At 37.9% G+C, this 21,074-nt stretch overlaps 3 protein-coding genes across 7 annotated transcripts in view; all 3 read right to left on the bottom strand.

The window, feature by feature from the left end:
• Positions 1-21,074, bottom strand: part of LOC124184990 (fasciculation and elongation protein zeta-2-like) — a 467,596-nt gene that overhangs the window by 55,759 nt on the left and 390,763 nt on the right. The gene's annotated exons all lie outside the window — the stretch shown is intronic.
• LOC124184929 (rab11 family-interacting protein 4) overlaps positions 1-21,074 on the bottom strand; it is a 71,045-nt gene that overhangs the window by 7,013 nt on the left and 42,958 nt on the right. For all 4 annotated transcript variants that reach the window (XM_046575153.1, XM_046575154.1, XM_046575156.1 and 1 more), the window contains one exon: positions 2,560-2,724. In XM_046575153.1, the coding sequence (XP_046431109.1) occupies positions 2,560-2,724 (165 nt within the window). The remainder of the gene's footprint in view (positions 1-2,559; positions 2,725-21,074) is intronic.
• Positions 5,539-20,473, bottom strand: LOC124184963. Of its 2 annotated transcripts, none has more exons than XM_046575244.1 (4): positions 20,426-20,473; positions 18,251-18,889; positions 17,100-17,216; positions 5,539-6,045 (listed from the first exon to the last, which is right to left on the bottom strand). In XM_046575244.1, the coding sequence occupies exons 2-4, from the start codon at positions 18,671-18,673 to the stop codon at positions 6,034-6,036; spliced, it is 552 nt and encodes a 183-aa protein (XP_046431200.1). In that variant the 5' UTR covers positions 18,674-18,889; positions 20,426-20,473; the 3' UTR covers positions 5,539-6,033. The 2 variants fall into 2 exon arrangements, with proteins under 2 accessions (XP_046431200.1, XP_046431199.1); XM_046575243.1 differs by lacking the exon at positions 5,539-6,045 and adding an exon at positions 15,650-16,208.

Raw genomic sequence — 21,074 nt, 5'->3', positions numbered from 1 at the left:
TGAAACGCATATGAATATTTTTACCCAAAATTGAAAAATATTTTTAACGGAATTATAAATCACCAGAAAACTTTTCCACCATCAAGACTACGTACTGAAATTTACGAAATAATCAATTAATTGATGTATTTTTATCGATTTAATCGAGTCGTCATCGATTATTTTTAGGTTAGTGGCTAAAGGTCCCTTACCAAATAACGAGCAGCGCTTGTATTTTATAAGGGACCTTCCTAACGTATCAGTAATTCAGTACAGATGGGAGAAATAATAGCTTGCAGGGCTCAGTGAAGTAAAATACGTTCAACAATTCCAAACTTCGGAAATTTGGGATAGGACGTTATTTAATTTAAGATTACACCGCTAGCTTTAAATTTTTTTCAGACGTTCATTTCAAACTCCTTTGATCTAAAATTTCGTTTTATTTCTATTCGTTGCAGTCTATCAAAGTGTAGAGCACTAAAAAAATGTGGCTGATTAAAATTACTTAAAATGGCTTTTATTGGTTTGACTTGAATTTGTTCTTTGACTCTGTTTAATCAATAGGACTCGCATATACGAATAAACTGGTAAAATATACGAAAAATTGAGCTGATCGAATATTTTGAAGAATTTAAAAATGTATATTTGTAGACTCTGAAGTAGGAAATATATCTAGATTCAGGTGATTTTAGAAATGAAGTAACATCATATATTTTCTCGAAGAATTGGGAGCTTCCAGGAAATGGAATTCTTGTCATTCAAATCAGTCTTCAAATACACTTCAAGTTTTGGCAATTTCCAAACAATTCGAAAATCCCACACCACAGTGAACAAAACACTAATACATTTTCTATCAACTATTGCTAAACTTTTATTAGTAGTATTTTTTCGGACTCTTACCTGTACATACAGGATGATTATAAGCTAATGCTGAATAATATGTTAAAATGATTGAACATCCCAACGAATGAACAGAACTAGTTTATAATCAGGAAAAAAGATTCACGAAGATAATTCTGACTATAGCTATACCTATACATCTTTAACCGGAATTAAATTAGACCACGTATCGTAATGGAATTGAATTACCGAATGCGTGCAGAATAAAGACTTACGTCTATTTATATTTAATGGGGTCAGCCACAAATCGGTTTTGACATAAACTAATTATGGAATTCTATCAAAGTCACTGCCATGCGAAATCGCAAGAACGGATTGATTTATGAGAAAGCTGCGGAGGTGAAGGTACGATAATTATCTCCGTTTTTTAAGTTTCTTAATTTTTTAATGAATACTTCAACCGCATCCGTATAAAATATTCCACGCCGATCGGCCTCATTGTCAGGTTCAACCGTAATCACCTAAGATTTAACCGATAATTTATTTCATTTTCACTTTTTTAATTTGTATATAATAAACTGCAGCCAAAATACTCTGTAAATATCCGGAATTCAACCGTATTGAAGAAGAAACGTTCACTATATACAAGACTTTTTGAATTCTTTTAGGTACGTCAGAAAACTATCTTAGATCTCTGCCGAGAAGATGGAAAATGTTATATAAAAAGTCCGAGTTGCATGAAGTTTGGTCTCGACTTGGCATGGAGCGATCCATGTATACTTATATATTACTTTAAAGAGAATATAGAATTAGAGAAGACGTTCAAACTCCCCTGTGCAGTTTTCTTTTCTAAGCTTATCGACCGTTGGCAAATCCCATTACGTAACACGTATGACTCGTACAACGTCATAGATCACGTATCTTATGTATCCTCTACCACTATATGTATACTTTCGGACGTCTCGCATTATCCCGTAATCTATTTACTGGATAATGTATCAGCCAAACGTTTAAAAACAATATAATAATTACGGGAGCATTTCATCGCAATAGTTCATTTAACCTTTGTTATCCAAATCGATGAATGTTAGCCTAAACGAATCTTCGATGAAGTTATGCGATTTTCTATTTCTTTCAAATATCATTCGGAACAATCGTATTTTCAACACTGATAACTGGTTTCACAAGTAATAACTTCGTAGGTGTTTCGAAGAAACTCCTCTCATTACCCAAACTCAAATGACTGGTCTAAGATTTTTACCTGCCACACTGAGAGAAATTTTTAGTTCCGGTTACCGCTCAGTCCTTGACTATTTTTATTTCTTATCAAAAATGAAAACATATAGTTCTAGGTACAAAATGAAAATTAGTTGGAAAGTCTGGTATCCGTTACTATTCTTTCTCATTACGATCACTGGTACTATATTTTCTTGTAACTGTTGCGAAAATTTAGTGCTTGTGCAACAATAAATTGACGTTGAAGCCTTGTTTAGCTAAAAAAGTAGAGTAAACCTCGCAAACTGATTTTGCGTTGCAATTACCAAAAAAGGATCGACGATAGCGCAAAATGGTTACGCGTACCTCGTTTTTCGTAATCCCAAAAATATTCAAACAGTTTTGTTTAACGATACCTGTTTTATCGAATTTTTCTAGTTACTGTAACAAATGAAATTCTTCTCATTGCACCTCAAGACCGGGCTATAGAATTTATATTCGTTAAATTCGACTTGGAATTCTCACCTGAAGTCGTTCTTCGGCTCTTGTCTCGGCGTCGCGCTGCGCCTCTTCAAGCATGAGGACCCTGGCCTGTAGGGTGGCATTTTCCTGTTTCGCCCTGGCGTATCGTTCCTCGCCTGCAGAGCGGGTGTCCGCCAAAGCGTCCATTTGCTCTTGAAGCAATTGAACCTGGAACAAAAGTGAAAGAAGAAAAGTTGAACAAGAGGATCCAAAAGATGTCCAATACTCAAACTTGCGCTTGTCAAGTGTCACTGTGGTTAAAAAATTAGTAAATCGATCAGCTTATGCAAGAATCTAATTACGATTAGATAAAAATAAACCTTTGCCGATATACTCTGTGTAATTCTTATTAATACGCAAATAAATATCCGTATATATGTATATACAGTACTTCATTGAGCTTGGTGAGCGAGTTTTGGAACAAGCGTCGGAACATTTTTCACCGTTTGAATTTGCCCGTCCGCAAGATTGAGAGGACATTGCCGAGTTGACTATTTTTGATCGTTCTTTTGGAAACCTGCCACTTATACGCGGTCTGCCAAACAGCGTCAGGAAAACATGGCCACGATTTCAAAATCGCTCTTGTGCATATGGCCGTGATGATCTTCGCGATGGCCGACGGAGTTAAATCTGTCGATATGAAGTTTCATACGCTCGATCGATCAGCTTTAATTATTTTCTACGATAATGTGCTATATTGGTAACGAAATGGACACCACTGATAGTGGCGAAGTTAAAACGCCTCGTCACTGGCTTTTATCTAACGGGAATCGAAAAGAGAAGGGAAAAAATATTCGTCGTAATTACGGCACGTGATCGTTACCAAGCTGATTGTTCGGAAAAGGTGAAAAATACACATTGCATGAAAAATTAGATCGTAAATGGTCTGTGCATGATTTTTATTTTTCTCTACGAAAAAAACAAGTCGAGAGTACAATCTTCCGACAAATCGTTACATGTACAAATCAATTATTGCCGACAATGACATAAATTAACCGAAGGTTTACAATTGTAATTTAAATCAATTGTTTCCGTATAAGATCATGCGGGTACCTGTGCCGAATGTTATAGGCACGAAATTTGAGTCTATCCAAAATAGAAATATCTGAAATAGATGGCAGGTTGATTTATATTTACTACGTAGCTGTGAGGGATTCGGGTGGCTACTTCAAAATTGGATCACTGTTTCGGTTAGAATCATAAGTCATTACGAAGTGAAATAGATGTGTATATAAACCTATATCATTTAATGTGTAAAATCCTTACAATAAAAATAATCAGTTTAGAAAATGATATATATAGAAAATAATATGTATAGAATAAACGTCATCGAGTTGTATCTTTGACCGATTTACTTCGAATTAGCATCGGCAGGTATTTGAGATTTATTATTTTTAAATTTGTAAATAGGTACACGATGTGAACTTAAGTATTTCAGGTATTGCTATACCTTATACAATACATGTTATAAATAAGTTCTAAATGAATCAGAATATTTGCTCTGAGGACTGGCAATGCGTTTAAAATATCCGAGGAGCGTTTGATTTGCCAATCAGTTTGAATTCTAGGAGTTTAGATTATTCAGTGTAACTGACAATAAGTATGAATCAACTCTATCAAGTGGGGAAAATGCAGCTTTCGTCACAATATCATAAAATTGTATTCCGAGAAACACAATGACGCGAATGAAGGTTCAGGCTGTCCGAATCTAGTATTGGTTCATTTTCATCAACATTATTGCGGTAATCTTTTTCAAACCTTCCGACGAAAATTCGAATAACCGACTAAACCAAAATATTCGTGTCGTCGAAAGCTACTTCTATTCGTAAGAAAGAGGCTTCATTTGTGGCGAATCAAGAGACCCAAGGAAGTGAAATTCAAACAAATAATCGATTGGGCGACTTTACACAGTCAATTTTCGACGACAAAAAAAATTGAATTCGCTTATTTCTACGTAACAATAGTCAACTGCTAATTCATCAAGGAACCAAAAATTATTTACAGTACAAGCCTGAGCATTGACTGAAAGTGCCGGGTTTGTCTGATTTCTGTGCTAGAGTTCGAAGACTCGAAATAATCATCCCATAAGTGACAGAATCTGCATTCCGCCTGAATTTTAAATTTACGCTTAATCACACCGAGAGAATTTTCTGCTGGTTGTTACTATACAGTCTTTGACTATATTCCTTTTTTACTATAAAAAAAAAGTTTCGGGAAGCAAATGAAAATGAGGCTTGTAACTGTAACCAAAATATATATATATTTCATAATGTATCTTGTTATTCTTTTTGACCGTGGTCACGTACTGTATGTTTTCTTCTACCAATTGCGACCGTTTCATAACAGTGTAAAAAAGTAAAAAAAGAAAAAAAAAATGTAGTAAACAACTAAAGGAACAGATTTAATATTGCAGTAACCAAAAAATGTAGTACTGACATGTCGAATTCTAATACTAAATGCTAACTAGTACCAAATTTTTTGTTGCGCTTCAAGAAATATTCGAATCGTTACTACAACGAAACCCGTTTCACAAAAAGTTTCTAACAAGTATATAAAAAATGATATTTTCTTCAATGACGCGTGTAAAGTAAATATTTATAGAACTGGCTGAGAAACTGCGATTAAAGCCGTCTGAATAAGGTTCGGCGGTAATTGAAAAATGTTCATTGACAACTGGATGGGTGTCTTACGTGATCCGTGAGATGATCGCACCACTGATTGACCTGGGTAACTTTGTATCCGTCGTTGGGCGAATTCTGAGGTGAGTCCTGATCGAAGTTTTGACCAAAGTTATGCCCTACGGGACTGGTGGCCATCAACGCGCCGTTGGGTCCAAGAAATTGGAACTGACCCTCCCACATGTCGTATTCAAGACCTGCACCCGCCCCCGCTCCGCGATCGACGGACATTCCACGACGTCGACGATTCTCGAGGCTCTCCAGTTCCGATTCCTGCAGATCGACGGGAACGGCGACGGCGTTCATCGCCCCAATAACCTCCGTCTGATTCTTGGTCCCGATATTTTTCTCCGAATACCTTACGATATCTCCACCGCGTCCCAAATTATCACTGCAGTCCAGCACGAAAGATCGATAAATTTACACACCTAGTTATATTTACACGAATACGACGAGCAACGTCGCGCATTGCGTGAGTCACTGGCTATTTAAGCGAATAAACCTTGTCCCAAGTTTTTGTTTTTCTCACTTATACGTGCGACACAATTGTTTGCCACTTGCACCTTATTATTTTAATTATTATTAATGTTATTTCACTTTAGCACTACACAGTTTTAAACCGATTTCGCCGCAATCGAGAAATTTAATGTCTCGTGATTATAACATGTAACATACTTCGACACTCGAACGTTCAATAACAACGCAGCAATAACAATAAATCAGCGGGTCACGCTTCGCAGTTTAAAATGACCACTCTGACTGTCATTCGTTCGATGTTCGTAATATTGATAAAAGCGTTTCATACATCTGCCTGTAATCACCAAAAAATTGAACTGAGCAGATCGCGATTTAATTCAACGACAAGACAAACGCGGAGGTATTGCAGGAATTCTTACACCCGACGCTGTTTCGAATCGTTGGGCTGTTGCTGCCGATGTGAGCACCGGCAAACTAACAATAAGCGATATAATATGATATTACAGCGACACGTATCGCAACTGCGCGTAATGGTGTATATATATAATACATGTGGAAGATTGAAAAGAAGGAGGGGGGAGAGACGCGGAGAAAGGAGCTTATCTTCTTTTTTATATATGAATTGCAACAAAATATTCCATATACAGATATATATATATATATATATATATATATATATATATATATATATATATATATATATAATATCGCAAAGGAAAATAAATGTGACACGCTAAATTATAAGTCAATCAAAAAATATACAACGAGAAGAATGATTCATTGAAATACGGACTGTTACGATATTTTTTCGCAATGGGTAAATTTTCAAACAAATCATACTTCCGTATCATGCAATTCAAAGAGTAAAAATTCATTCCCATTAGTTAGAAATTTACACGCATTAATTTTTCACGCGTACGCAAATCTAAATTCATCATTTCAGAATATTTATAAGATTTCTATAAGTGTGTTTATGAATATATGACGGGTACGATTCAAGTTCAACGACTCTCCTAACGACTTTATGTTCTCTTTTTTCTTTTTTTTTTTTTAGTTTGGTCAGTGTGAAACGTCCGCGTAAAAATTTCGCAATAATTCAACGTGTTTCTGTCGGTTCAAAACGATTAAACTATGCGCATGTTACCAATCATTAACGTATACGATACACTTGATGCAGCACGTATGCTTCGAACCGAAAACGTATTCCTCGGAGTTCTTTAACGCTTAATCGTATTCTCGTATCATTATTATAATTCTTTTCTATTTTGCAAACACTTAATACAATCGTACAGCTCGTACTCGCTTAGCTCATCAATTTATAACCTCGAGCTGACGCGTGCGCGAAATTGCAATATACGCGGTAATATAATATACATATATGATCCAGCATGGAGTATTTTCACAATACCATATTGTATACAACAACTACACGAGGGGGAATTCTTGCTAGCAATTTTCTCCGCTGCGTTCACCGTTACAGTATATCAAAACCTGTACAGCTTTTATAATTTCCATCCGCCGAACTTACGCTATTGCAGAAATAGCCGAAGAATCATAAAACAGTCGTCACGTAGGTTGTACAGTTTATACATCCATACGCGCACACACGCATATATATAAGTAGGTACGTTTCAACGGCGATACATCTTTACGTACATGTTTAAGTCTTTAATATTAGTTGTTGTTTCTTTCGTTTTCAACTTCACGTTTTCACTTTCACCGCGTTAAACGAAACTCGAATCCTCGCGGAATACGGTCAATCAACAGGATAATCGAAGCATCTACACTCGACGCACGTAAAACCCACCCGCGGTACGAGAATGATAATTATCAGGGAGTAAAATGAAAAGGTTCTTTTTTTATTTTCATCTTTTACCTTTTTTTTTTTTTTATTTTGTCTTAACGGACTCGTTTCTTATCCTCGTTGCGTTCACGCGCGTTGCTTTGCCAGAGAGACTGCCGCTTTGACTTTTAAACGCGCGTTGTTCCCTCGACGCGAAGTCGGCGCTCGCGCCTCGGATACTGAACGTTGCTACTTGCCTACATTTACATGGGCGTCGGACTTTAACCGACGCGCCAAAGCTCTGGCTATTTACGCCGCAAGCTCACGCGCCGTGTTAAATATGCTCTCTATCTGCTAACTTTTGCATTTTTATCAAACTGTCTAGGAATATAAACGCTCGGCCACCACTGCGGCTTAGGAATGAATGGACGATGCAGAGCTACCAAGCAACGAGCACACCCGTCGTACAATGCGTTATATGTACAATCGCACGCATACGCATGTATATATATGTATATATTATATATATTACGCACGACCGTCATGAATAAATCTGTGCGCACTGCTATCACGTGATAACCGCGAAGTAACGTCACCTTCAGGCTGAAGGAAAAAAGCAGGAAATAACATCGTTGAAACGGAATTTATGGATATGTATAGTCGTTGCGTAGACGATAACAATAATCCGCGAAACACGGATTATTGAGAAAAATGATTTAACGTAATAGAAACGACAAGGGAAAGGAAAAGGTATAAAGGAAAAATATCTCATGCCATACGTTGCACAATTGATAACATTAGATTACTAAAGAAAATGTAATCTAAAGATGATTTTATAGAAAAACTGTTATAACTCGAATCATAAAATTTAACCAAGTTATAAAACTTTGTGTAAGAAAAAATTAATTGTTTCAACAGTTCTAATTTCGAAAAGAGCTTCTATGATCTCAGTAGGCAACGTCAACTATTCTGACTGCAACCACTGTTCGACCTTGAACGATAAAATGTATTCCTACGACATTAGTTCGTAAGATAAGGGAAAGGAAAATCGTTCTGGATCAATTATCAAAAGGTCAACATCCACCATGAGATAAGCAATTAATTTTTATCGACGCTTCAAGAATTAAAAGACTCTACTTCCTAATATGAGCAACTGATGCAAGAGAGGGAACGTAAATAAGTCACTTTACAAAAGCAAAGATATCGTACTGCATTCGCACGTCGTAAGTGAAAGTTGTAAAATGTAAAAAAAATACAAAAACGATCTGTAATTCTTAAGAGAAAACATTCTGATACCTTCATTAATTTACAGTGTGTACGTTACAACTAGTTAAAAAATCACCGGAATGACGAAGGCAAGCTGCGACAAAGTGACTTGTTGCAGATAAGTACAGGTATCTCACTGTCACTGGTTCCTGGACCAAAATACACTTCTACATTAATCCAATCAAGACTCCATTGAAACATAAAGAAATTTTCTTTGTGACCGTTGTTAGGTAATATAAGAAGGATGGGAAATCTTGGATGTGACGGTCAGTTCCAAAAGGTCGGAGCACGGCCAGCCATACTCATTGGAAATTCTGCGACAAATGATTAATAACAATAACCAAAAAAAAACAATTAAGCAATTGTTCCTGGGCGAGATTTATTAACCCGATTGTGGGAAGATTTAGGTTTAATGGTTGTTAGGAACCCCCACTTGATATTATGGTTTTGATAATAATGAAAAAACACTCTAAATCGTACAATAAAACATGATTAATGTAATAATAATCAGGCTCAGGTTCCTTTCCGCAGTGAGAAAGTACGGCTAACGTGCGTGCCCAGAGTGTGTGCATAAAAGGAATATATACGTAGTTAAATGCCGACACCGGTGAAACACACGTGTCCGCTCGATCCAGGTGAGTACTTTCCTTTGCTATTTTTTCACTCCATGCTTTTCTGTTTCCAGCCTCTGATATGCAAACGCTACCTACGGACGCGCCCACTCTCCGGGGTGTGTGAGCCGCGTAGTGTAATAAAACACACATTACAAGTGGGTAGGCACGTACGGGGGTTATAGAATTGGGTAACGTAGGTACGTTTGATCGTCGTAACGTAACGTTCATCCAGAGACGACACGAAGAGCGAATCAACCGACTATAAACCAACTCCGGCCGTGGTGGTCAAGTCATCCGACCCTTGTTGACCCTCCGATTACCCGGTGCGTAGCCAATGACTCATGTATCCTGTGTGCTCTGATAGCCTCATACCAAACTGCCGCTGCTGTTGATTACGACTTTCAAATATTCCAAACGCAACGGACGAACAGGCGACCCATTCGCTTTAAAACAAGAAGGGTGCGGCCAATATGCGACGTTGGGTATTGTTCACGTTCGATTGCAACCACGTTTATGGGCCCATTCTGTTCACAGTCGGAAAAATTTAACTCAAGATAATGTTCCAGCAGGTCCGTTTCATATTTGTGCTATTTGTTACATTTCTGTTAGTGAATATGACACAAATGCTTGTCATTTTAACATTTAAATTGTCATATCGACGTGTGATCCGTAAATTTTCCTCTTTTTTTCACTTAGTAATGGATTAAAAAAATGGTCAAACGAACCCAAAAACTGTAGTGGACCTGCTGGGACATTTTTTTCTAACCGTGTATCAACTCGACCCGCCACTGACTGTAGCTGTATTTCGCTAACTTTAACGTTTACTTGAAAGAGAAAAACATCTTGCCTGTAAAAACGGTGTGATAACATGTCACGAATGTTTTCGCTACATCGCTCAAAGTTTTTGCTGCGTAAAAAATCATGGAATTGTGATTCTGATTCGGTTGGTTATTAGTCACAAACTTCAAGTATTTAAGACTGATGTTAATTTGGTCATGGCTCTGTTTCGAAAGTCCAGTTCTCTCAATTCTTCAGTTTATACATTTTTTTTCTTTCTTTTAATGAAATGAATTTCTTACACAAATCAGTGTGTCATGTGTCAGTAAGATATCTTCGGTACATTCACTTTCCGTTAGTCATTATAGGGCATAAATTGAAAGATTAATTAATTAAATTCTCACTTTTGGTATGGTCTAATTATTCGTTATTTTTCTGATAAAAAATTAATTGTAAAACATGGGATTAAAACAGTGTGCTGAATCACCAAAACAATTGTAATTCTATTGAATTTCAACCCTGAAACGACACACTCCGTAAATCAATTATTAACAACGAATCAACTTCACTCTCCGTAATTTGCCTTCGAAAAAAAGTTAAGAAAATTAACTTGTCAAAGCACTGGGAAGGTTGAAGAAAAAGACTTATTATTCAATCTGTAAGTTTCATGAAAAATGAGAGTATATTGTTAGATAAAAAATTTGAAATGTCTAGAAAAAAACTGAACTAACTTTAAGTAAAATTTATAACCTGCCTGATGTTATTATTAGAAAAAAAACTTACAGAATATGAAACTATAAATGGTTCGAACTATATTGCAAAAAATGCCTCATTTTCCTCACTTCGAAAACTCTTTCGGTGGTTTATTGGAATATCAGACTTTCGATGCTATTCGTAAAAAAAAAAATATTCAACCGAACTTTTCTTATTTGGCACCACAGAATAATTGTACGCTTGTATCGCTCTACGTAAAATAATGGCAAAAATAGTGATTGACACCTATAATCGGTCGTGGCAAAAAATGATAAGAAACCTTTCTTTTCGATAGTTGTGTATCAATGGAAACACCTCATCAAAAATTTGTGCTCGTATCAAGTTTTACGTATGGGCGTTATACCTTTTCACAACGATAGAAAAATCAGATTACTTACAGTTCGAAAGAATGACTGAAACTACACGCAGTGCTCGTTTTGCAACCATCTCACGTCACGGTTGGCAGTAAATTGACTGGTGCGCACATCGGACACAACCCACGAAAGATGGAATCTAATTTGCTAACTTGGCTAAGCGGCGAGTATTTCACGCTATTCGAAAATTACGATAGAACGAAACATTTCTGGGGTTTATACACGTTCAACATACGTAATGATAATCGTATGGTTCACATTACTGTCGACAAGTTTCGGCCACAAAGGCTCAATATATTATGTAAGCACATGAAAATAAATGGTATGGATGATTTGAAGGCGGGTATGAATAATGGAGTAAATACAAACAATGAGTCGAAACTGGTAGATCACTCTAGCTCGCACTGGTAACAGTTCGAAAGCCAAACACGCACAGCTTGCTCATTGGTATGATAAGTTTATTGTATACGGCGGTGCAGCATGGTGGGGAAAATGACTTGACCTCCTTCAGAATTGAACGATGAAATATATGAAAGAAAGAAGCTACGTTGGAACGAGGAAGAAATGTGTACCGTAATAATGTTGACGGACGTAAAATTAATGCCCGATGCTTCATCGAACGCACTTTGAGGAGAAAATGATCGATGTTGCGTCCTATACGGTTCCTTTAACGCTTTTTTTCAGTAAGTACCGTAGGATGTGGAGTTTCCTGCAATATTTGGGACATTTTCCAGTTAAACCGTCTACGTGTGAAATGGCAGATTTCGGAAAAAGGCGTGAATATTGCCCTCAGTGAAGTTTTCTAACCGAACCGATTTCATCAATAAGACGAAAGAAAATGATCTCAACTAACAGAAAGCAGCATATAATGCGAATTGAAAATTCCAAACTCGGAATAAATAACATCGAAGAACTAATGCCATTGTCTCTTTCACTTCTTGACTTGGGATGCAAGAAGAAACAAAAACCATTACTCAAACCCACCTATTGAGAGGTTATCTCCTTATAAGAAAACTTTAACGGTCCCATACCACGCACTGAAATACATGCGGTAATTAATGTCTAACAATAAGATTGGGACCGATGATCATCTATTGGAGGAAGTACCTATAGAAAGTCTTTTATACATCTGCGACTATTCGATAACCAAGTGATCTCAGCATGTTACACATTTTATGAATAATGTTTCTGTTAAGAATGCACGTAATGATATTTTGACTTATCGGTTGATTCTACGCTCAATTTGAAAAATCTTCATATACGACTTTTGAGCACCCTGAATGGGAATAATAAAGCCTACAGCGTGAATTCGCTGGGGTTTCTTCAAGCTACGTCACTGCTCTGGATAAATTGTAATATACGGCGTCCGACGTGGAACGGGTTGAACGTATGTAAACATGAATGGGTTTGTTTAATTCGCAAGGAATTCTCGGGATCCAAGCAAGCTCGCGATTCATGGACTCATTGACGCGTATAACTCATGATAAATTCCTGGACTACAAGTGTACGACGTATTAATCATCGAATAAAAGTTAACCTTACAAATTGCATCAAACGCAAAGTTGCGGTGAGTAATGAAGTGCAATATTGCATTCGTCAATATCATTCGAAATATAATTTCTAGCAGACAAATTTCAGGCTGCATAAAATAGAGACCTGCACCGTCATCAAGACGGTTAAGATTTAAAGACGAAGAGAGGAATTAAAAAGCAGAGGCTTACGAATAATCACGAGCCTATAACAAACAAGATTATTATTTATATGTATACGGAGAGGTCTGACAGTGAAGTCAATTTTCAACTTTCTTCTGAACATGAAAGAATAAAGAAAGGGTAAAACCGAATAGGGTTATACGGCAGTCATATCGTGACTGTAACTATAAGAGTTCAATTACCGCTAACCAGAAAAAATAATGGCGACTCGTTTTCAATCACTGTGGTCACTATCTGGCCGATACGCACATAAATAGAGCCATTCACTTGCACTCGTCAAGCAACAACTACATTTTCTATAATTAGCTGCATCAAGTTCGATTAATCCAAACAACAACGCGGAGTGGAAACCGCTTCGCTAACATCAAACATCACCTGACAATATGAAAAGACATAGACACATAAATACTGTACGTACAGCGACCGATTCGAAGAGGCACTAATGGGTAACAGTTGTATTCTAATCCATGGATCTCACCGTGAACCTGCAAGTCGAAACTCAGATGGCGTCCGACCAGACGATGGCCATGTTCCAGATGTGGTTTAATTATGCCGATAACGAGAGCCAGTCCGCGCGTTGCTCAAGCATGAATTAGATACATGATGCAGATGATGGGAACGGTTTTTCGATAAACTGAGAAAAATTTCATTTCTTACAGTAACTAGAAGAATTCAGTAAAACAGGTATCGTTAAAAAAAACTGTTTGAATATCGTTGGGATTACGAAAAACGAGGTACGCTTAACCATTTTGCGCTATCGTCGATCCTTTTTTGGTAATTGCAACGCAAAATCAGTTTGCGAGGTTTACTCTACTTTTTTAGTTAAACAAGGCTTCAACGTCAATTTATCGCTGCACAAGCATTAAATTTTGACAACAGTTACAAGAAAATATAGCAACAGTGATCGTAATGAGAAAGAATAGTAACGGATACTAGACTTTCTGGTAACAGCCAGAAAACTAATTTTCATTTTGTACCTAGAACTATATTTTTCGATTGCGGTAAAAAATGAAAATAGTTAAGGACTGAGCGGTAACTGGAACTAAAAATTTCTCTCAGTGTAGCGAGTAGGTGTTGACATCGTTTCGCGCAGCAATATCGAACCCTATCATTCAATAACTCTGCTCAGATACTGCGGCCAAGGCTTTGGCTTTCACGAATAATACATACTTGCAACGATGTCACAGTTAATCGGAAAAGATTCTCACTTTCTTGGGTTGAGAAATGATTCTTCCCTATTCTGAAGAACCACCCTGAGCGTGTTGCTTGTACATCGTCCACGCAGTGTATCCAACGCTGCCCAACAAAATCAAAAAACTGATGAAAGGCCAGCCGCTCCAACTGATGAAGCTCTCGCGCTGCATCTTGCAGGCCATAATCTGGTAATCGGAAGAATGACTATCCTCTTCGGAAGCAACCAAGACTCCCGGACTCTGTTAAACGCTCTGATTCATCGGATGACGTTATTCACTATATAATTATCTGTACCAAGCTCCACTGAACAAATTTTAATGTATGAATAGAAATTTTATTACGCTTTAAAATTTATCTATCGCATAGAGAAGTTAGTGTCGATATTGATGAAAGAAAATTTATCAAAAGAACATCACGGCATTTGCTTTCGCGTTTTTATTTTTTATTTTTTTTCACGCCAACGTTGCTCAGCTCCTCTGTTGTTACGCGATGGTTTCCTCCTCGATTCTCCACGTCACTATTAAACATGGCCACTGTACTCACACCACTGGATTCTGCGACTGGCCAAACGCTTCGTCACAGCTATTCAAAGAAACCGCATTTAAAAGTATGATCGTGTGGAATGAGCCTTGCTCTTAAAAATTGCTCAAAATAAAGTAGATCACAAGAACAATATGCGAAACGGGAACGGCGAGCCGTTTAATACTTTGCGAATCTTGTCAGGATTATCATTAGCTTACAATTAGTTAGGACACAAGACGTTGGCATCACATGAGCATAAAAAATTTAAACGATTTTACATAATTTCAGAAAATTAAACGAACGAATCGAGATACTAAGACGTGATTTGCATTCTAATCTATTTGGTGTTCAGTTGTACAATCAATATTTTATCTGTGGTCTGAGTGGATATCATGTCTCTAAACTTCTAAACAACGCAGATTTGTCAATATTTGCTCTACTTATAGCAATGAATTATTTCTCAAGATCCAGTCATACCATAAATGTTTGATGAATTTCAAAAACTCGTGCGTTTACGTTATTTATCGGTATGCAAGAACGTAAGAGATGCCTTAAATCCTAACAAACTTCATCCCTTCATGACATGCATTACGCTTTACAGTATCTTAGAAACGATAGATATAAGCTTTACCTGCACGATTGAATTCAAGGATATAGTCCTGTATCCAATAGCAAGCTGAAAGATGTATACGTTGCATTATACACGCATTAAAATAAAGCCAAAAACTGATCAAACCGTACTCTTTGAATGTTGATTATATTTTTTTTTAAACGGAGCGAAACATTTTTTAACCGTCCGGAACTCTAGCATACTTCAATATTCGGGAGAAGTTTATGATCTGTTCAATACTTTCAAATACTCTCATTACTGTACGAGTTTAGGGTTAAAATTGGTGAAATTTTACGAGTCTGTTTGCCTCGTGAACTTAGATCAAACGGTTTGTTTAGTTTAGGGATACCTTCTCCTATACGACGGCTCAAGTTGTAATTGCACAAGTGTCCTTGCATTATAAATATGCACCTTGTCGTCACATTTGCGCAAAGGAATGTAATTATTTGAATCATCTCTCACAGCAAGTAGCTTAGTTCCATCGCTTTCAATGAAAATCCCTCTCTTACTTTGTACATAAATATCACTGATCAGACCTCTAATGATCGCCGAGATCTCGAAGTGTGTAAATCACCCCGTATATCCCGGTAACTATGAAACTCGGTATAATGATCACGACGCCTATAAGAGTACGAACGTACTTTATCGCCGGAAGATCTAAGAAGTGGGATTGCAAGATATAAGTATCTTTTGCACGTGGAGTTGGTTATATTCCGGCGTTTCTAGTTTTCAAACGTGGCACGCCATCCAGGCAGGACTTGCTCCTGCCTCCGTGACCAGACAGGTTGTCGGAAGAGTCTTGTCTCCTTGACGAAGAATCGATGGAAACCCTCGTGCAGCGAAGGTAAGGCTCCGTCGATTGACCAGGCTTTACATCTCTTCGAATTCCCTGCTGTTTTTGAAAAATCAAACTGCACGTGAGCCGATCGTTGCCAGCCAGTTTCTGGCTGTACGTGATAATTCAAACCGATAAATTTAAGTTTTCCATGAATTTTACAGATGTGAAATTTTTCGATTGTCACCGATTCCTAGACGATACTTGTGCAGTGTGCGTTATGGATGAAGCGGAACTTGTCGACTTGGGCAAAACTTTGTACTAAACAGTTCTCGTCTGGAAAGTTTTCTCACCAATCTACGTAATTGCGGCACTAAAACTTATCTCGAAAACCAGGCTTCTTCGTACGGTAAAAGAAAATATTTTACCAGCCAAAAACTGTGATTCATTTGAGGAAAATTAACTATTCCAAAAATTCAGGTTTAAATATATTCTCAAAGAATCTGACTAATGTTCAATTAGTTTACCAATTAATTAGATGCAAAATAAAATTTATATCAAACTATAACAATACTTTGAAAATATTTGAACCCGCACAGATTTTCGTTCTCAATTATGCGATTTATCAGCAAGTCGGTAACGGACTGAACTGATTCTATGCAGTACAAGTATTATATATTCAATGAACAAGCCTCAACGGTCGTATACGTACACTTTCGAACGTCAAAATAGTGTGTTGATATTTTTGCGAAACAAGATTGATTTTCTATCAGAATGAAAGAAAAAAATAAATTTCAATTTTTACCACACGTGCGTATTGTGTCTATCATCAAATGAACCAAAGTTTCGACTCCACCTTGGCACAGTTCAAAGCTCTGCACACACGTCGTATCTTATAAGAATCGATGACCATGCGGTAGACGACTAGCGTGAGTGACGTGAGGCTTATCGTTGATATCGCGGTCAAGGGATGGGTCGATGATCAATAAGTCGCGCTTTGGCACCTACCAACGAAGGCTGCCTGCCCCTTCCGGAAGATTGCAGGGCAACGAACTCGGCGGAGTCATTTTCGTGAATATCGTCGGGTTCGTCAGACTCGCCAACCTCATCCGCCGACGCATATCCCTACAAGGAAAAACGTCGAGGACGAGGGTACGGAACGAGGTGAAGTAACTCTTAAAGTTTAGAAGCAGATGCGTGTAACAATCCAAAGTCTAAGCTTTCTGGGACCAGGACAAGGATAAATAATTGCATAAAACGAAAATAAAGAGAGCTTACATTTTCAGTCATTGGTGTATATATATATATATATATATATATATGCATTTAAAAGTATCGGTTTTAGTCCAGCGATGAACACCTGCAGCCAAAAGTCTCCCAAAAAACAAAAATATAATGTAGGAGAAATCGTATGGTAATCAAACATATATATATATACATATATATAACTTCAAAGAGACACAAATATTTACTCATGTATCCAATTAGTTGGGCTTGATCTTAACAGCATTCACTTTAGTTCCTGTTTAAGGCGACGCGATACGCGAAAAAAAAAAATCCACTTCTCATCAAAGTAGCATTCGATGCCTTCGTTTTTGCAAACAATTTATTAATGAACAAGCATCCGCGACGCTGAGCAATTTTAATCTCCGGTATAAGTTAACACGTTTCACGCAATCGTTAAAAAGTTGCCTACTCATAGATTTTTTATTTTAGTTCAAGAGAGTGTTACTTTCAAATGCAAGTGATCGTTAAGTCCAATCCGATGCATCTCAATAGATTCTTCGATTTTCTAAATTATATATTCGAATGATTTCGTCGGGACAAAAAATGGTCATCTCGATTATCAAGCCTAACATGAAGTCATATCATACCTTGACAGAATATATAATATACATATGTATTATACATGCACACACATATTTATACACCATCAACGGAAAAGTTTAACTAGTGACACGAAATTACCTCGAACCGGTAAAACCTGAATCTGGTCTACCTAAGAAATACTCATACGTATATGTGTGAGTAAATATTTCCATCTCTTCGATCTACTTCAATTTCCTAATCATACAGAGTACCAGAAAGCAACGCTCGACTGACAAAAAAAATCCATTCTACCTTCCATCAATTTTTGAAAAATTCACGAATCTACTTACAAGAATATACAACATTGAATTACACGGTGAAATCTTTACCACGGTTGATCTGGTCAAGTGAAAACTCGTCGGGTTGTGGCCTTCGTAAAAGGGGGAACGAGTCAGGTTTCGAAACCCTGTCCTGGGCAGGACGTACGTGTAGTAGTAGTAAAGGAAGGCAAAAATCGAGATGATGATAAGCCCGGTAAAAAGTGTCGATCCAAACGTGCTTTTCTTAGGTTCCGGGTACAATCTGCTCGGGCAGGGCGGGTTGTACGGGGTAAAACTATGACAGGGTTGATTCTGATTCCGGGGCAACGGCGGCTGCTGATTCCGAGTCGTAGGGTCGTAGGTCGGATGCGTTTGTCGTTCCTGGTTGTAGGTCGCGGACGCTGATGCCGAGTGAGGAGACTGGCAGCAACATTTCTCCGGACTCGATCCCATATAACCGAATTTTACCACAAACTACCGGATCTTTTTCCGCCGAGACAATTTCATAACGGAGAATTTTGAAAACACGGTTATTCGAGAATGAATTTCGCACGGGATATTTTTGTAGGCTATATTAGTTGACAACGCAGGTCCGTTGTGAAGTACGCGCTGAACGGTCAAGTGAACGTACGGTGATAACCCGCTTTAAGTGTGTGTACTGTCTGACGACTGAACAAACAGAGTCCCATGTTGGTATTCGGTCGTCGTTGGCATGTAGCTATCGTAGAGAACGTTTCTGTTTTCTTTTGGGGTCTTTTTATCAGTTTGAAGGCAGGCTCGATACCAATTTTTCCGTTACCGAGGTTCGTGCACCATGGTCGAACATTCCAGTATCGCGTATTATTATCTGCCCTTTTTGTCCATAGAGGATGTTTGCCCTTAGCGGTACATCGAGTAAAAATATTTCTAAATTTTTTGTGCATCCGTACAACATTCGGTATTTATTGTACATTTTTTGATTCGTTTATTTGATCGTTGCGTTTATATTATACATGTTTATAAGGTAAGTCGGCGTCGGTAAAACCATCTACAGCGGTTGGATGAGTCAAGTTTATACTTCAGTGTGTATAAAATGGTCTAAAGATAGTTTTCCCGGGGTTTACATTACTTCCGTAGCTCGCGTCTTTCGACTCGTCAATATATACATGCATGCGTATGTATGCGCAACAAACGCACGATCGAATCATCGCCATGACTATCCATACAAATAAGTGCATACACGTGCATGCAACTTTACGATGTGGCTAATGATGCGAGGTACCTACTGTAAGAATAATATTCATCGTCCGCATTCCTTCATCTGACGAAGGTACATTCCTTTAAAACCTGTACTGCAGTTGTTAAGAAATAATTTTCTAATATGTGTAACCAAGTTCATTCTTCCGCGAATCATTGGAATAAGTAAATTACAACCCATTGCTGTTGAGATTTTCGTGTCCATGTTCCTGAATTGTTGATCCGTGATATTAATTCAGTTTTTGGGTACCCAATTCTATTTATCCAAGCCTCTATCGTATCATGTACGAAAAAATACATATCAAATTGTGTCTACGGTATTATTCTTGAAAAGTACGATTCTGATATATTTCTTAAGTTTGTCAACTAAGACTCAAACATATTTCTTTTAGCGAAAAGTTACAAAAGCTCTGACAATGTGAAATTAACCCAACGACGAACTTTGAAATCTTTTAAAAACCGAGTCACTATGTTGAAACTTTGAAGTTTCATAATTTCTTCGCAATTATCGCGTAAAGCTGATGATAAAACTAAAGACAATGAGCTTCAGACATATCCTAAGCCTCCGTTTACTCGAATGAATTACTAGATTTTTTGATAAGTTGGTAAAATTAATTTTCACCATGCAAAAACATACAGATCGCTTTAGACTAGCCATGAACCAGCTCTCGAATTTCTCGTCTCACACTGCAGACTGCAATTTCATAAAGAAAAAAAAAAAATAATTATATAAAATTCAAATTCCGAACTCCGAATTCAAACTCGTGATTAATGAATTTAAAGCCCACGGATAATGGAACCACTATACCGGATCGACCATTACAAATTTTGGAAGTCTGATCTTGGATTCGTTATCGGTAAGCCAAAAGACCTCCAAAATTTCTACAGATAGGTATCAACAATTAAGAACGAATACCAATACGTATACAATTCATCTTTACATCAACTCCATCTGTATAATTACTCAACCTCCGAGTTGATTCCTCAACGTCGTTAATCGTCACCGCACTTACGAATCCCTCGCCATTCGCTCACTGCACTCATCGAATAACGCGATTTCAGCTCTCTTCTCGAAAACTCATTCCTTTGTTCCAAGGCGAGTCTTGGGTTCGGCGTCAGCACCCACCGAACACTCGAGCTTCGTTCAACTTCACGCACCAGGGCGTCCCTCGACCCACCCACGACTAAACGCGTACTTGCACCTCCAATCCAGCTCGGATTCAATCGTTCATCCACTTCTGTTCGCCACACTCTGCCGCCTGACGCGATCGCTCATCCCGCTTACGGATTGAACTACCCGCCACCGAGACTCGGACAAGCTGACGAAAACCGATCGACTTCAAGGCGAAGGCGATTTACCGATTCGAAAGACACGGACTAATTGCCGTACCATTTCACGCACAATCCCATCTGCGGACGGTAGCACAACGGATGAAAATCGTCCGTCCCAGTCAAGTGACCGGCGCCGACTGACAACTTCCCAAAGACTCCGGTGACCGGTTCAGTTCGGCTCGTTCACCGTAGATTGTTCCTCGATCGTTGCACGGTTCAAGATTTTTACGATAGAGGTAAAAACGCGTTGAATGCGATATTGTAGAAATTAAACAGAATATAAAAT

This window comes from Neodiprion fabricii, chromosome 6, assembly GCF_021155785.1.
Source record: "Neodiprion fabricii isolate iyNeoFabr1 chromosome 6, iyNeoFabr1.1, whole genome shotgun sequence".
Taxonomy (NCBI): Eukaryota; Metazoa; Arthropoda; class Insecta; order Hymenoptera; family Diprionidae; genus Neodiprion; species Neodiprion fabricii.
Note: the sequence above shows the minus strand (reverse complement) of the source record. Positions and strands in the feature narration are given on the sequence as shown.

Bases quoted from the DNA above. Each gene is read 5' to 3' on its own strand.
- LOC124184963 (XM_046575243.1), bottom strand. From the start codon at position 18,673: ATGGGATCGAGTCCGGAGAAATGTTGCTGCCAGTCTCCTCACTCGGCA. The intron at 17,217-18,250 runs GTAAGTAGATTC...TTTTCCTTGTAG, and splicing joins ATTCAATGTTGTATATTCTT to GGATATGCGTCGGCGGATGA. The intron at 16,209-17,099 runs GTAGGTGCCAAA...TTTCAAAAACAG, and splicing joins GGGGCAGGCAGCCTTCGTTG to CAGGGAATTCGAAGAGATGT.